Genomic DNA, 17,767 nt, shown 5'->3' with positions numbered 1-17,767 from the left:
TCTCCAAACTGGTTGAAGAAACTGTAGCACAGAGAAATGACTAGATGAGTAAAATGGCCGAAGGGGTGAAACCACTTATGACCCAGGTGGGAGATGATAGTGGCCTAGATCAAGGTGATAGCTAACAGTGGTGGAAGTGGTGGCACCGGAGTCAGGACATAGTTTTGAAGATAAAGTCAAAAAGACTTGCTGATAGATGGGCTGTCCAGTGAGGATGAGAGCAAGGACAAGTCAAGGATGATTTTGGCCTGAGCAACTAGAACATATTGAGTTGGGGAAGTTATGCCAGAGGAGCAGGTGTGGGGAACAGTCTCTTGTTTTGAACATGTTAAGTTTGTTCAGATGCTTAGTAAGACATCCAAGTGGGAATACTGAGCCAGCGACCTGATATATGAATCGGACACTCACAGGACAGTTTGAGTGGTGAGCTCAGGGTGTTTACATCCACAATGGATAAAAAGATTGCTATTGTCTGAATATTCGTGTACTCCCAAAATTCATGTTAAATTTTAACACCTAATGTTAATATCTGGAAGTGAGTCCTTTGGGAGATGATCAGGATGAATGGGATTAGTGCCCTTAGAAAAGAGACCCTGAGAGCTCCCTTACCCCTTCTACCACGTAAAACGATAGCTAGAGGGAATTCCCTGATGGTTCAGTGGTTAGGACTCTGTGTTTTCACTGCTGAGGGCCCAGGTTCAATCCCTGGCCGGGCAACTAACATTCTGTGCAAGTTGGGTGGTATGGCAAAAAAAAAAAAATTTACAGCTAGAAGGTGCCATCTATGATCCAGAAAGCAAGCCTTCATCAGACACTCATCTGCCAGTACCTTGATCTTGGATCTCCCAGGCTCCAGATCTGTGAGAAATTAATTTCTATTGTTTGTAAGCTACCCAGTCTCTGATATTTTGTTAACAGCCTGAACAGACTAAGGCAATAACCAAAGGTGCAGATGTAAAAGATGTGAGGAGAGGCCCAAAGACTGAGTCTGAGACAGCTGCCCACTATTAAAAGATGTTGGAAGATGAGGAGGGCTGACAAAGAATACACAGCACAAACGGCCAGAAGGTGAGTGTGTGGGTCTTGACAAGAAATTCTAGACAGTGTTTTACTGGATGTGCTGCAGGCTGCTGAGTGTGATATGAGGTGTCACTAAGGCTTGTCTATTCTCAATCCCACAAATTATCACTATTTTATCAGGACAACATTTTCTTAGATTTACACAGGTTTATCAGCTGATTTACTCACTACTGCTTCTTATTCCAGCCTCCTGGGGTAACCTGCCTCCTTTCTAGCACATCCTTTATATATTTCTTTCAAACAGGTTTGTTGGTGGCAAGTACTCAGTTTTCCCCGCAGACTGAAGACATCTATATTTTATCCTTGTTCTTGAAAGATAGGTACTGGGTACACTTTTTGAGGTTGGCAGTTCTTCTCTTTCAATACTTGTAGCGTCTGAGAAGTCAGCTGTCACTCTGTTATCCCTTTGTAGTAAACTTTTTCCCTCTAGTTATTTTTTAATGTGGTAAAATATACATTACTTTGCTAGCATGTGAGATGAGTGCAATTGTGCGGTAGTTTGAACATTCTTTGGCATTGCCTTTCTTGGGGTTGGAATGAAAATCGACCTTTTTCCAGTCCTGTGGCCACTGCTGAGTTTTACAAATTTGCTGGCATATTGAGTGCAGCATTTTCACAGCATCATCTTTTAGAATTTTAAAATAGCTCAACTGGAATTCCATCATCTCCACTAGCTTTGTTCATAGTGATGCTTCCTAAGGCCCACTTGACTTCACATTCCAGGATGTCTGGCTCTAGGTGAGTGATCACAGCATCATGATTATCTGGGTCGTGAAGATCTTTTTTGTATAGTTCTTCTGTGTATTTTTGCCACTTCTTAATATCTTCTGCTTCTGTTAAGTCCATACCATTTCTGTCCTTTATCATGCCCATCTTTGCATGAAGTGTTCCCTTGGTAGCTCTAATTTTCTTGAAGAGATCTCTAGTCTTTCCCATTCTATTGCTTTCCTCTATTTTGCACTGATCACTGAGGAAGGCTTTCTTATCTCTCCTTGCTATTCTTTGGAACTCTGCATTCAAATGGGTATATCTTTCTTTTTCTCCTTTGCCTTTAGCTTCTCTTTTCTCAGCTATTTTTAAGGCCACCTCAGACAACCATTTTGCCTTTTTGCATTTCTTTTTCTTGGGGATGGTCTTGATCACTGCTTCCTGTACGTCACAAACCTCCTTCCATAGTTCTTCAGGCACTCTGTCTATCAGATCTAATTCCTTGAATCTGTCACTTCCACTGTATAGTCATAAGGGATTTGATTTAGGTCATGCCTGGATAGTCTAGTGGTTTTCCCTACTTTCTTCACTTTAAGTCTGAATTTTGCAATAAGGACTTCATGATCTGAGCCACAGTCGGCTCCTGGTCTTGTGTGCTGACTGAATAGAGCTTCTCCATCTTTGGCTGCAAAGAATATAATCAATCTGCTTTCAGTGTTGACTATCAGATGATGTCCAGGTGTACTCTTCTCGTGTTGTTGGAAGAGGGTGTCTCACTTTGGCTCCGTCTTTTCATTCTTTCTAGGGTTATTTCTCCACTCTTTCCCAGTAGCATATTGGGCACCTATCAACCTGGGAGTTCATCTCTCAGTGTCATACCTTTTTGCCTTTTCATACTGTTCATGGGGTTCTCAAGGCAAGAATACTGAAGTGGTTTGCCATTCCCTTCTCCAGTGGACCACATTTTGTCAGAACTCTCCACCATGACCTGTCTTGGGGGTCTGTACATGGCATGGCTCATAGTTTCATTAAGTTAGACAAGGCTGTGGTCCATGTGATCAGTTAGATTAGTTTTCTGTGATTGTGGTTTTCATTCTGTCTGGCCTCCAAGGCATAAGATGAGTGAGATTGCACTTATCTCACATGCTAGCAAAGTAATGCTCAAAACTCTTCAAGCTAGGCTTCAGTGGTACATGAACTGTGAACTTCCAGATGTTCAAGCTGGGTTTAGAAAGGGCAGAGGAATCAGAGGTCAAATTGCCAATATCCTTTGGATCATCAAAAAAGCAACAGAGCTCCAGAAAAACATCTACTTCTGCTTTATTGAATACGCCAAAGCGTTTGACTATGTGGATCACAACAAACTGTGGAAAATTCCTAAAGAGATGGGAATACCAGACCACCTTACCTGCCTCCTGAGAAATCTGTATGCAGGTCAAGAAGCAACAGTTAGAACTGGACATGGAACAACAGACTGGTTCCAAATCAGGAAAGGTGTATGTCAAGGCTCTATACTGTTACCCTGCTTATTTAACTTGTATGCAGAGTTCAGTTCAGTTGCTCAGTTGTGTCCAACTCTTTGCAACCCCATGGACTGCAAACACCAGGTTTTATCACCAACTGCCAAAGCTTACTCTAACTCATATCCATTGAGTCGGTGATGTCATCCAACCATCCCATCCTCTGTCATCCTCTTCTCCTCCTGCCTTCAACCCTTCCCAGCATCAGGGTCTTTTCAAATGAGTCAGTTCTTTGCATCACATGGTCAAAGTACTGGAGCTTCAGCTACACCATCAGTCCTTCCAATGAATATTCAGAACTCATTTCCTTTAGGATTGACTGGCTGGATCTCCTTGCAGTCCAAGGGACTTTCAAGAGTCTTCTCTAACACCACAGTTCAAAAGCATCAATTCTTCAGCGCTCAGCTTTCTTTATAGTCCAACTCTCACATCCATACATGACTACTGGAAAAACAATAGCTTTGACTAGATGGGCCTTTGTTGGCAATGTAATATCTCTGCTTTTTAACATGCTGTCTAGGCTGGTCATAGCTTTTCTTCCAAGGAGTAAGCGTCTTTTAATTTCATGGCTGCAGTCACCATCTGCAGTGATTTTGGAGCCCAAAAAATCAAGCCTCTCACTGTTTCCATCGTTTCCCCATCTATTTGCCATGAAGTGATGGGACCAGATGCCATGATCTTAGTTTTCTGAATGCTGAGTTTTAAGCCAACTTTTTCACTCTCCTCTTTCACCTTCATCAAGAGGCTCTTTAGTTCTTCACTTTCTGCCATTAGGAGTGGTGTCATCTGCATATCTGAGGTTATTGATATTTCTCCCAGCAATCTTGATTCCAGCTTGTGCTTCATCCAGCCCGGCATTTTGCATGATGTACTCTGCATATAAGTTAAATAAGCAGGGTGACAATATAGAGCCTTGATGTACTCCTTTCCTGATTTAGAACCAGTCTGTTGTTCCATGTCCGTTCTAACTGTTGCTTCTTGACCTGCATACATATTTCTTCGGAGGCAGGTCAGGTGGTCTGGTGTTCCCATCTCTTTAAGTACTTTCCACAGTTTGTTGTGATCCACACAGTCAAAGGCTTTGCTGCTGCTGCTCTTGCTGCTGCTAAGTCGCTTCAGTCATGTCCAACTCTGTGCGACCCCATAGACGGCAGCCCATCAGGCTCCCCTGTCCCTGGGATTCTTCAGGCAATAATACTGTAGTGGGCTGCCATTTCCTTCTCCAATGAATTAAAGTGAAAAGTGAAAGTAAAATCGCTCAGTCGTGCCTGACTCTTAGCGACACCATGGACTGCAGCCCACCAGGCTCCTCCATCCATTGGATTTTCCAGGCTAGAGTACTGGAGTGGGTTGCCATTGCCTTCTCCAAAGGCTTTGGTGTAGTCAATAAAACAGAAATAGATGTTTTTCTAGATGTTTGGACTGCAAGGAGATCAAACCAGTCAATCGTAAAGGAAATCAGTCCTGAATATTCATTGGAAGGACTGATGCTGAAGCTGAAGCTCCAATAATTTGGCCACTTGATGTGAAGAATTGGCTCATTGGAAAAGACCCTGATGCTGGGAAAAATTGAAGGTAGGAGGAGAAGGGGTCGACAGAGGATGAAATGGTTGGATGGCACCACTGACTCGATGGACATGAGTTTGAGCAAGTTCCAGGAGTTAGTGATGAACAGGGAAGCCTGGTGCGCGGCAGTCCATGGGGTCGCAAAGACTCGGACACGACTGTGCAACTGAACTGAACTGAACTGAAAATACACACGATAAAAAGCATTATCTTACTCATTTTTTTTTTTTAAAGCACTTTGTTTGGCTGCATCAGGTCTTAGTTGTAGCAAGCAAGATCTCTGGTCTTTGTTGCAACACGCGGGATCTTTTAGTTGTGCCAACTGAACTCTTAGTTGCACCAAGCACATTCTTAGTTGCAGCATGAGGGACTACTACAGTTCCCTGACAAGGGATGGAACCTAGGCCCACTGTATTGGGAACATGGAGTCTTAGCCACTGGACCACCAGCAAAGTCCCTATCTTAAACCATTATTTAGGTATACATTTTAGTAGTGTTATATGGTGCAACCAGCACCACTGTCTATTTCCCAAACTCCATCTTGGAAAACTAAAATTTTATACCCATCAAATTGCAACTCCCCCTTCCTTCCTCTCCCCAGGCCTTGGCAACCATCATTCTATTTTCTAGGAATTTGACTACTCAAGGTACCTCACATAAGTGAAATGTCTTTTTGTGACTGGCTTCTTTCACTTAGCATAATGTCTTCAAGGTTCACCTATGTTCATATATGTAGCATGGGTCAGAGTTTCTTTCCTTTTTAAGGCTGAGTGAACCTCCACTGTATGTATATACCATATTCTGTTTCTCCATTCATATGTCAATGAACACCTGGGTTGGTTCCAACTTTTAGCTACTATGAATAAAGCAGCTATGCACACGGTATACAAATACACTGTCAAGACCCTGCTTTCAATTCTTCAGGGTATACACTGAGAAATGGGATTGCTAGATCATACATAATTCTATTTTTGCTTTTTTGAGGAAGAGAAGCACTGTTTCCCACAGTAGCTGCATCATTTTCATTCCCACTAACAGTACACGAGGGTTCCAACTTCTCCACATTGTACTGATCTTTTTCTGTCCTGGCTAATTTTAAGATGTTCTCTTTGTCTTTGGAGTTCCACAGTTTCACTATGATAAATCCAACTGTAGTTTTCTTTCTCTCCTACCTCTCCTCTGCTTTCTTTCCTTACTCTTGCTTACAATACATTTTGTTAGAGCCTGAATAATTATGTCTCCCATCAGTTCTGGAAAATTCTCAGCTCTTTGAAAACTGCCTCTCCTCCATTCATTTGTTCTGGGACTGTAATAATATATATGTTAGGTCTTCTCATTCTATTCTCCATATTCTTATTATCTGTCATATTTTTCCATCTTCTCGTCTCCTTGTTCTACATTCTGTGAAATTTCTTCAGAGGCATCTTTCAGATCAAAAGCTCTTTCCTCACTTGTCTCTGATGTGCTGTTTAACATGTAATCTGAGTCTTTAAAAAATTTCAACTACTGTATTTTCCATTTCTCTAACAGTTCTATTTGGTTCTTTTTCAGGTCTGCTTGGCCATTCTTGACTCATGGCTTCCTCATCTTTATGATTCCACCTTTCAGTTCTTTAAACATTTCATACAGAGCTTTATCATATTCATTAGATGTCAGTTCTGTTGTTTCTGCTGATTCTTACTCATGGCTTTTCTCTTTCGTCCTTGGTGACCTCTGATTCTGTGGTCTTAATCTGTGGGACTCCTACACAGCTGAATTGGGTCTGTTTTTCCTCAGTCAGGATCCACATCTACTTCAGCTGAGAGACATGGTATTTTACTAGTCTAGGACCACTTTAGACCGTGCATGGCTGTGGTTTGGGTTCATGGTTTATTCTTTTCTGGAGGAGGAAAAGGAAAACAATCCCTGGAAATCTCACATACTTCCTGTAAGGTCAGTAATGCTTCAGTAAGTATGTTAGGACATACATACACACACACACACACATACACATACATATACGTGTCTGTGTATATATCTCCATAGACATATAATTGTTTCCTAAGGGTATCTGAACTATTTCATCATTTTGTTAAAAGTGAAAGTCTTATTATTTTCTTCATCATGGTGGAGGTGTTAGAATTCTTTATTTTCCACAGAATTCAGTCAATTATGACTTTTCCCCCTTTAAAAAAATCCCCTAAATACTTATAAAGGACAATGGTTCAATTCAGTTATTTTCAAATTTTCAAGTATTATGCCACATAAAACTTAAAAGAGAATACCAGACAAGTTATTTAAATTTTAAAATTCCCTGAATATAAGACTGCTTAACAACATGAAACAAATATTGGAAAATGAAAGCAAGAGAATACCTGACAGTTTCAGTGTGCTGACTTATTGCTAAGAAGAAACAGTGAGGACGAAGTAAGAGGCAACAGGATGAGGCTCTTTCCCTCTCTGGCTCCTCAGACTGAGAAGCATGAGGTTTGATAAGTTAAGTTACAGGGACTTTTGAAATACAATCTCACCTTTATACTCCCCCCAATAAGATCAGGAGGCTCTTCATCTGTTTCCAAGGCGACATTTACAGAGGCAAAGGGACGACTGGCCATCTGCTGCATCTCTCGAAGAAGTTGCTGATGAGTAACACAGCAACCATTAATGCAAAGAGTACCGAGGGGATTTTATAGAGAATACTACATATGAAAAATAGCTCACCTTCCCTGATTCAAACAAATCAATTACGAAATGATATTTCTGAGATAGTGGGGAAAACTGGACATGGACCAAGTATTACCTTTTTAATTTTGTTGACTATGATGACAATTATTGTTGTTATAGTAAAGAAAAATTCCTTATCTGTTAGAGATATATATTAATGTACTGATGGGTATAATGCTCTGATGCCTGCTTGTTAAGAACATAAATTATCCTAATTCCTCATATTTTTATTACTAAAGCCAGGCTTTCTTTTTTCCTGCTGAAACTTGGACCAAATACTTACACAGCAACAAAAACTATCCTTTGTTACAAAGTATCTAGGAACTGAAAGAGGGCTTTATTCAGAGAGGTGGTATAAGCTAAACACATAAAACACACGAAGTTTTGCAGAGCAGAGGGACAAGCAAGGGCTCTGGATTCAGGCAGGCTTGGATATGAACACCTGCTCCAACTCTTTCCAGCTGTGTGATGTTAAAAAGTTATTTAAAGTTTCTGGGCCTCAGTTCCTTCCTCTCTGAAATGGGGTTTTAATCCCATAAAAGTATCAGTAGGATTAAATGACATGCTTTAACTAGCACAGTGCCTAGCTTATGGTGTATAGTCATTTATATATCATTAGGGATATCAGAGATTTGGGCATGTCACTGAAGCTCTGAGGTCATGTTGTGGAAGCCAATGAGGCCTTACTTAACTGCTTCCTTGAAACTATTTTAGAGACAGAATCTTGGGCTGGATAGAGCTATGTTTTAGAATGGCATTTCTGTTTTAGAAACAGAATGTTCTGTTTTAGAAGAGCATTTTTAACATTAAACATTTTGTTAAATATCAATAATCATATGTCTACATCTCACAAAGCTATTAGTCCATTTACTCAACAAATACATATAACAATAATCCTCCTCTAGATTCTGTGCTAAGTGTGGAGTCATAGTGAGACAGAGTGCCTACCCTGCTTCCAGTTCCCAGTCTAGTTCCTTTATGACAAGTGCAGGAGATAATGTGAGTAAAGGCCTGTTAAAACAGAGCCTGGCCTGGTATGTAGCAATGACTTAAGCAGTATTAGATGCTATTATTTTTGTTATTATAAATAATATCAAATAATTCTTCTACAGTTCTGAGAGGGATAAATCATGAATGATATTTTAGAAAAGGTGAAATATATTCTGGATGGACAGGTTCACAGTAACAGAGAAATTTTAAATTACAAGGTAAAAGCTCAGTTTACTTGTTGATCATCTGTGTAATTAGCATATTTTTTTTTTTTGAAACCCGTTTTCTACTAAGTGTTCACCTCATTTTCTTTCATGTATGTTGTGATTATTTTCCAGTTGTTTGTCTTCTACATTATTCAATTATTTTTACAAACTTTATTTTTATACATGTTTCTATGATGTTTCAATAATCTTATCTGAAAACAATAATTTTGTCCTCTTTCCAAAAGGAACAAAACTTATTTTTCTTTCTCTTAGTGCAGAGTCTAGAACATCCAGAACAAAACTAAGTGACTACTGGGACTACATAATGTTTACAAGAAACATGGCCTTTGAAGACAGAAGTCTTAAGTTTAAAACATAGTTTGGTGTCTTTAAGCAACTATGTGATGATGGGTAAGTTATTTCGCCTCTCTAAGCCTCGGTTCCTTCATTTGTGAAATAGGAGTAGTATCAGTAACTATTTTATAGGTTGCTGTAAGGATTAAATTACTTAATATAAAACCTCTTAGAACAGTGCCTACAACTTAGAAATGCTCAAATGTCAGGGTTGTGTTTTTTTTTTTTTTTTCTTTTTTCTGTCAGTTCTTAATATGACTAACTTACCTGGATTTTTTCAGGTACAACCTTGAGTATTTCTTCATCATGAGTGATGCTGGTTATCTGGTTATTTCTCAAAGTGTTGAGGAGGTATTATTTTTGAGTTTACTAAGAGTTTTGTTTTTAAACTAGGATGAGTGCTGATATTAATAAATGATTAAATGATTACTTGGCCACTACTGAAAATTTAGGTGTTTTTTTTTTAACACCCACAGATATATCCTAGTAGGTTCTCTGGTATGAAATGATCCCTTTACTACACGGTAAACTAGACAGCTGCACATTATAGTCATTATGCACCTGGTCTTTACTTTTTGGTGCTACCTTTCTCAAATTTTGGTTTCAAGGTTTTCATGCATAAAATGAATCAGGATTCTTTTCAGTTTCCCATCTTTTCCTTTACCCTAGAAACATTTATTTTTTTGGAAATAGTTAAATCTCATAAATATCCAAGGAGGAATAGACTATTATTATCTCCATAAGCTCATCTCAAATTAAAACTGCCTGTGTCTAATAGCCTTTGTGGAGAGAATAATCTGACTCTCTCAAAATAATTTTTGGATTCCTTCCCTGGTACTAGTTTATGTGGTTTCTTACTTCTTTATTACACATTTGGATAACTTATTTTTTTCAGAATATTGCATAATTCATTGAGATTTTAAAATGTCTTAGTAATAGAGCTATTAAAAAAAGCTCTGAAAATGTTATCCACTGAATTTTTAAAATGGTCAAAAAGAGGATGCAACATTACCTCTATGAAAAAAAAATCATGTTTACATGGGTCAGAAAAGGTGTCATGGCTCCACCGTTCATGTCATGAACAGTGCTGAGTGCTTGGGTATTTTGAGTCTAGACATTTCTGTTCTCTAAATCTTTCTATAGATCAATTTTTATATAGAAAAAAGCATGAGTAGATATAGAAGATCAAAGAGCACAAAATGAAGATATCAGTGCACTTCTATTTAGCAACAATGCAATTGACATGATGACTAAAAGGCAGAGTAATAACACATGTGAAAGTTTCAATAAACAGCTTTTGTGTTGTAATTTTTAATCAAGTTTATTTGACTTGCCAATTATAAATATTTGTTTGACTTATTAATATTACTTCTGAAATGGAGCTGTGGAAATAAACCAACACTAAAAAATAAAACTCAAGCAAATATTTAATCAAACACACATTTATCTTTCCTTGAATAATGAGAAATTTTTGAGATGCTTAAATGGCTGATTTTATTCTCATTCTCATGAAAGGTTCCTGTAAAAGCTGTGCTTTACTAAGCCTTCAGATCTCCAGCCTGAGTTAAGGAATCAGGGTCTGGGAGAAAGGGTAAAACTGAGTCAATACAATCCTAAAACCTTCTTTTTAGAAAGTTAAAACCATGTGGCGCAGAATTAACATAGTTTACATAGTACTAATTGAAGTCTACTGACCATGTATTACTCTCTATCACTACACAGCTAAAACTGACATGCTTAAAGGAAATATGAAGGAAAAATCTCCTTTAGGGATTCATTAAGCTCTATTCACTGAGGCTTACCTCTCTACGTCTGGAAGCCCAACAACTTTGTTTGATCTTCCAAACCACAGCAGCCACCAGGAGCAAAGAGAGGAAACAACTGTAAAAAAGCAAAGTACTGAGTTATTATCCCAGCCCCCAGAATCAGCATGCTGTCATCCACACCTCAGGTCAGTCATGGACACAATCCCCCAAATACCCACTCCAAGCTCCTCTCTGCTGAGTCATCACAACCAGTCCTGGTTCAAAGGAAACAAAGTATGAGAATGAGCTTTCCGACCCAACCAGTAGACAATACTATCTCCACAAGGCACTCCCAGAGGAGAGGCCTTTATCAGAAGGACATATCATGGCTTATCTCAAATAATAAAAATAATTCTATCATAATTATAACCAGTAACAAGCATGCTATTTAATCAAATCAGCAAAAATTTACTGATAAAGCCTAAAATCATGAGAAAAGTTAATTATCAAAGTAACAATCAGCTTTTCATAAGGAAGATGTAAACAGAGAATAAACTTATATGTAATAATATGTATTCAAAGTAAACACATATTTTATAAATAAAACAACTAAATTCAAGCCAACAGCTTTTTTTACTTTACAATACTGTATTGGTTTTGCCATACATCAACATGAATCCGCCATGGGTGTACATTAAGTTCCCACTCCTGAACCCCCCTCCCACCTCCCTCCCCATACCATCCCACTGGGTTATCCCAGTGCACCAGCAACAAGCATCCTGTATCCTGCATCAAACCTAGACTGGCGATTCGTTTTTTATATGATATTATACATGTTTCAATGCCATTCTCCCAAATCATCCTGCCCTCTCCCTCTCCCACAGAGTCAAAAAGTCTGTTCTGTACATCTGTGTCTCTTTTGCTGTCTTGCATACAGGGTTATCATTACCATCTTTCTAAATTCCATATATATGTGTTAGTATACTGTATTGGTGTTTTTCTTTCTGGCTTACTTCACTCTGTATAATCGGCTCCAGTTTCATCCACCTCATTAGAACCGATTCAAATGTATTCTTTTTGATGGCTGAGTGATACTCCATTGTGTATATGTACCACAGCTTTCTTATCCATTCATCTGCTGATGGACATCTAGGTTGCTTCCATGTCCTGGCTATTATAAACAGGGCTGCAATGAACACTGGGGTACACATGTCTCTTTCAATTCTAGTTTCCTTGGTGTGTATGTCCAGCAGTGGGATTTCTGGGTCATAAGGCAGTTTTATTTCCAGTTTTTTAAGGAGTCTCCACACTGTTCTCCATAGTGGCTGCACTAGTTTGCATTCCCACCACAGTGTAAGAGGATTCCCTTTTCTCCACACCCTCTCTAGCATTTATTGCTTGTAGACTTTTGGATTGCAGCCATTCTGACTGGTGTGAAATGGTACCTCATTGTGGTCTTGATTTGCATTTCTCTGATAATGAGTGATGTTGAGCATCTTTTCATGTGTTTGTTAGCCATCTGTATGTCTTCTTTGGAGAAATGTCTATTTAGTTCTTTGGCCCATTTGTTGATTGGGTAGTTTATTTTTCTGGAATTGAGCTGCATGAGTTGCTTGTATATTTTTGAAATTAGTTGTTTGTCAGTTGCTTCATTTGCTATTATTTTCTACCATTCCGAAGGCTGTCTTTTCACCTTGCTTATACTTTTCTTTGCTGTGGAGAAGCTTTTAAGTTTAATTAGGTCCCATTTGTTTATTTTTGCTTTTATTTCCAATATTCTGGGAGGTGGGTCATAGAGGATCCTGCTGTGATTTATGTCAGAGAGTGTTTTGCCTATGTTCTCCCGCCAACAGCTTTCTTAAAGATTAGGATAGACTAAGTCCCAGTGGTCTTATAACCACAAATGATTTTAATGTTCTCTCATCAAAAGCTACTGTGCCAGGAAAGAGAAAGACTGACTTCTGATTAAAAGGACTAATGAGCCTAACAAATAAACCTCTTAGGTAGCTGTTTAAATAATTAAAAAATTGGCATCTTCATTCATTAATTTGTACAGTGTTCTGTTCCAGAGTGTTACAAAGAGATACAAGGCTCTCTGCCCCTGCAGTCGGGTACTCTTTGTTGAGATATGTGTTTGCAGGATGGGGTTGGCTTTGCAGAGGCAGCTTCAGAGCACATTGCTGAAGACAGGCCACCCCAGTTGGCTAGTGACAGGCCCCTTAAGGTGCTAGAGGACTGAACTTCTGCCCTTTCAGAAATAGAAATTAAGCCTTCCTCAGCCCACTGCTTTTCCGAGAGGCACATAGTGCAGACCCCTTCAATGAGTATCCTGGCAAAAGAGAAACACCTCCACCCCCCACCCAGATCACCACTCAATGGAGAGTCTTCAGCGCCTATCTTGTTGGGCCCCGCGGCTGTGCTGACACTGATGATCCTTCCATCTCTCTGATGGTTTCTGTTTTTCTTTTTATACAGTACTTTATTGAGGCAGATCCTGTTGTAGGCTCATGGAATACATCAGTGAACGGAACAAAGGACCACTTTCCCCACGGAGGCAAACAGTAAATAAAGTGAGCAAATTATAGAGCATGTTGGAAAGGAGTAAATACTACACAAATAAAAAGAAGGTAAGGGTAAGGAGGTTCAGGAGTGATGGTGGTACTCTAAAGCAGAATGGTCGGAATGGGTGGACCTTAACTCTTGAGAAGGTGACATGTGAGCTAAGACGTGGAGGATGTGTGGGAGATGGCTTGTGAAGGTCTGCAGAAATGCGCCTGGGCAACTGGAATCAGCTAGTGCAAAGGATGTGCCTGGGATTTCTTGAGGAACCTCAGGAGGCTGGAGTGGGAGGGGGCAGTTATGCCAGGGATACAGACATGGAGGTAAGAGAAAGGCAGATCATGAGGACCCTAAAGCCATCATAATGGTGGCTTTTACTGAGTGAGATGAGCCCCTGAAGATTTTTGAACAGAGAAGTATCATGATTTAATTTATACTGAGGAAACCATTAAGGTAGCAGCTCAGAAATAGAACAGGAGTCTAGGTAAGACATGAGGGTGGCTCAAATCAGGATGATGGTAGCAGGGGTATGAAAAGTACTTTGGAATCTGTACATGAAGGTCAAGACAGTAGGATTTCCTGCTGGGCTGGATGTAGGGTACAAAAAAGAGAAGTCAGGGTGTGGGGACTGAGGAACTTATCATCAGCTTATTCAGGGAAGATTCTGGGGGGAGCAGGTGTGAGATAGCAGCAAGTAAAGTTTTAGACATGCTGAGTTCTGAGACATCTACCTGAAAGCTATGGGGATATGTCATGAGTTGATATGTAAACCTGAGGGCTGGGTGTCAGGTTTGGGCTGGAGACAGCTTGAGAGTCATCAGCATACACGTGTTATTTGGGGTAATGAATCTGCATGAGGACATCAAGGGAATAAATACAAATAGAGAAGACTGTCTTGAGGGCACCCCAACACTGAGAAGTTAGGGAGGACAGGAAGAAGAAGTAAAGGAGTCTGAGAATATTAACCTTCTTAGTCTTTCATGGTGTATATGCATAATCCTGCCCCACCCCATAATCCTGCTTTTTGTTACTTTTACTCAAATAGATAAACACAAGAAGACAGCAAATCTATATGGAAGAACATGAAACAAGAGAGCTGCTCCAGATGCTGCTGAGGCAGCTGAACCCAGGGTGGCCTCAGAGGCCTCTCCTGGACTACCCTCAACACAGAATTGTGAAACAGAGCAGCTCAGAAGGTCTGTGCCCTTTATTCCCGAGAGCTTCTGTCATCAATGTGGGCCTGTTAAAAATACCAACAACCCAGTTCCTTCCACCTGATCCAGCTTTTCTGAGACACAAACGGCATTATCAACAGACAATGAACATCCTTCAAACGGGTAACACAACAATGAAGAATTTACTGCTGCTACTGCTAAGTCGCTTCAGTCGTGTCCGACTCTGTGCAACCCTGTAGATGGCAGCCTACCAGGCTCCTCCGTGCTTGGGATTCTCCAGGCAAGAATGCTGGAGTGGGTTGCCATTTCCTTTTCCAATGCATGAAAGTGAAAAGTGAAAGTGAAGTTGCTCAGTAGTGTCTGACTCTTCACGACCCCATGGACTGCAGCCTACCAAGCTCCTTTGTCCATGGGAGTTTCCAGGCAAGAGTACTGGAGTGGGTTGCCATTGCCTTCTCCGGACATGTCGTGGTGGAGAGTTCTGACAAAATGTGGTTCACTGGAGAGAGAATGGCAAACCACTTCAGCTTTCTTGCCATGAGAACCCCATGAACAGCATGAAAAGGCAAAAAGATATTACACTGAAATACTCCTTGCCCTGGTCAGTAGGTATCCAATATGCTACTGAGGAAGAGCGGAGAAATAGCTCCAAAAAGAATGATAAGGCTGAGCCAAAGTGGAAACAACACCCAGTTGTGGATGTGTCTGGAGGTGAAAGTAAAGTCAAATGCTGTAAAGAACAATACTGCATAGGAACCTGGAATGTGAGGTCCATGAATTAAGGTAAATTGGATATGGTCAAACAGGAGATGGCAAGAGTGAAAACATTGACATTTTAGGAATCAGTGAACTAAAATGATGGGAATGGGCACATTTAATTCAGATGACCATTATCTACTGCTGTGGGCAAGAATCCCTTAGAAGAAATGGAGTGGCCCTCACAGTCAACAAAAGAGTATGAAATACAGTACTTGCGTGCAACCTCAAAAACAACAGAATGATCTTGGTTTGTTTCCAAGGCAAACCATTCAACATTACAGTAATCCAAGCCTATGCCCCAACCACTAATGCCAAAGAAACTGAAGTTAAATGGTTCTACGAAGACCTACAAGACCTTTCTAGAGGTAAAACCAAAAAAAATGTCCTTTTCATCATAGGGGATAGGAATGCAAAAGTAGAAAGTCAAGAGATACCTGGAGTAACAGGAGTAGAAAATGAAGCAAAGCAAAGGCTAACAGAGTTCTGCCAAGAGAACGCACTGATCATAGCAAACATCCTCTTCCAACAACACAAGAGATAACTCTACATAAGGACATCACCAATGTTCAATACCAAAATCAGATTGATTATATTCTTTGCAGCTGAAGATGGAGAAGCGCTATACAGTCAGCAAAAACTGTACCCAGAGGGGACTTCCCTGTGGTCCAATGGCTAGGACTCTGGGCTCCCAATGCAGGAGTCCCAGGTTTGATCCCTGGTCGAGGAACTAGATTCCACATACCACAACTGGGAACCAGCACAGCCAGGAAAAACAACAAAAACCAGGACCTGGAGCTGACTGTGGCTCAGATCATGAGTTCTTTATTGCAAAATTCAGGCTTAAATTGAAGAAAGTAGGGAAAACCACTAGGTCATTCAGGTATGACCTAAATCAATTCCCTTACAATTACACAGTAGAAGTGACAAATAGATTCAAGGGATTAGATCTGATAGAGTGCCTGAAGAACTATGGATGGAGATTCGTAACATTGTACAGGAGGCAGTGATCAAAACCATCCCCAAGAAAAAGAGATGCAGTAAGGGAAGTGGTTGTGTGAGGAAGCCTTACAAATAGCTGATAAAAGAAGAGAAGAAAAAGGCAAAGGAGAAAAAGAAAGATATATCCATCTGAATGCAAAGAAAGTGCAAAGAAAGAGGAAAACAATAGAATGGGAAAAACTAGAGATCTCTTCAAGAAAATTAGAGATAGCAAGGGAACATATCATGCAAAGACAGGCACAATAAAGGACAGAAATGGTAAGGACCTAACAGAAGCATAAGATATTAAGAAGAGGTGGCAAGAATACACAAAAGAACTGTACAAAAAAGGTCCTAATGACTCAGATAACCACAATGGTGTGGTTAACCTAGAGCCAAACATGCTGCAGTGTGAAGTCCAGTGGGCCTTAGGAAGCACTATTATGAATAAAGCTGATAGAGGTGATGGAATTCCAGCTGAGTTACTTCAAATCCTAAAAGATGATGCTGTCAAAGTGTTGCACTCAATATGCCAACAAATCTGGAAACCTCAGCAGTGGCCACAGGACTGGAAAAGGTTACTTTTCATTCCAATCCCAAAGAAAGGCAATGCCAAAGAATGTCCAAACTACCATATATTTGCTCTCATTTCATATGCTATCAAGGTAATGCTCAAAATTCTTCAAGCTAGGCTTCAATAGTATGTGAACCGAGAACTTCCAGATGTACAAGCTGAATTTAGAAAAGACAGAGGAACCAGAGGTCAAGTTTCCAACATCTGTTGGATCATAGAAAAACCAAAAGAATTCCAGAAAAACATCTACTTTTGCTTCATCGATTATGCTAAAGCCTTTGACTGCGTGTATCACAACAAACTGGAAAATTCTTAAAGAGATGAATACCAGATCACCTTACCTGCCTCCTGAGAAACCTTTATGTGGGTCAAGTAGCAATAGTTAGAACTGGACAGGAACAACAGACTGGTTCAATATTGGGAAAAGAGTACATCAAGGCTATATATGTCACCCTGCTTATATAACATATATGCAGAGTACATCATGCAAAATGCCAGGCTGGATGAAGCACAAGATGGAATCGAGAATCCTGGGAAAAATACCAATAACCTCAGATATGCAGATGACATAATGGCAGAAAATGAAGAGGAACTAAAGAGCCTCTTGATGAAGATGAAAGAAGAGAGTGAAAATTCTGTCTTAAAACTCAACATTCTAAAAACTAAGATCATGGCATCTGGTCCCATCATTTCATGGCAAACAGATGGGAGAAAAAGGAAACAGTGACAGACTCTTGGACTCCAAAATCATGGTGTCTGCAGCCATGAAATTAGGAGATGCTTGCTCCTTGGAAGAAAAGCTATGACAAACCTAGACAGCATATTAAAAAGCAGAGACATCACTTTGCCG

At 40.0% G+C, this 17,767-nt stretch overlaps 1 protein-coding gene across 1 annotated transcript in view; it reads right to left on the bottom strand.

Moving 5' to 3' along the window:
* ATRN (attractin) overlaps positions 1–17,767 on the bottom strand; it is a 193,821-nt gene that overhangs the window by 12,539 nt on the left and 163,515 nt on the right. The window contains exons 26-27 of the mRNA XM_040247855.1: positions 10,930–11,008; positions 7,385–7,492 (exon numbers count right to left, since the gene is read on the bottom strand). Coding sequence (XP_040103789.1) covers positions 7,385–7,492; positions 10,930–11,008 — 187 coding nt within the window. The remainder of the gene's footprint in view (positions 1–7,384; positions 7,493–10,929; positions 11,009–17,767) is intronic.

Source organism: Oryx dammah, unplaced genomic scaffold (assembly GCF_014754425.2).
Source record: "Oryx dammah isolate SB20612 unplaced genomic scaffold, SCBI_Odam_1.1 HiC_scaffold_10, whole genome shotgun sequence".
Classification (NCBI taxonomy): domain Eukaryota; kingdom Metazoa; phylum Chordata; class Mammalia; order Artiodactyla; family Bovidae; genus Oryx; species Oryx dammah.
This window is presented reverse-complemented; position numbering and strand designations above follow the sequence as displayed.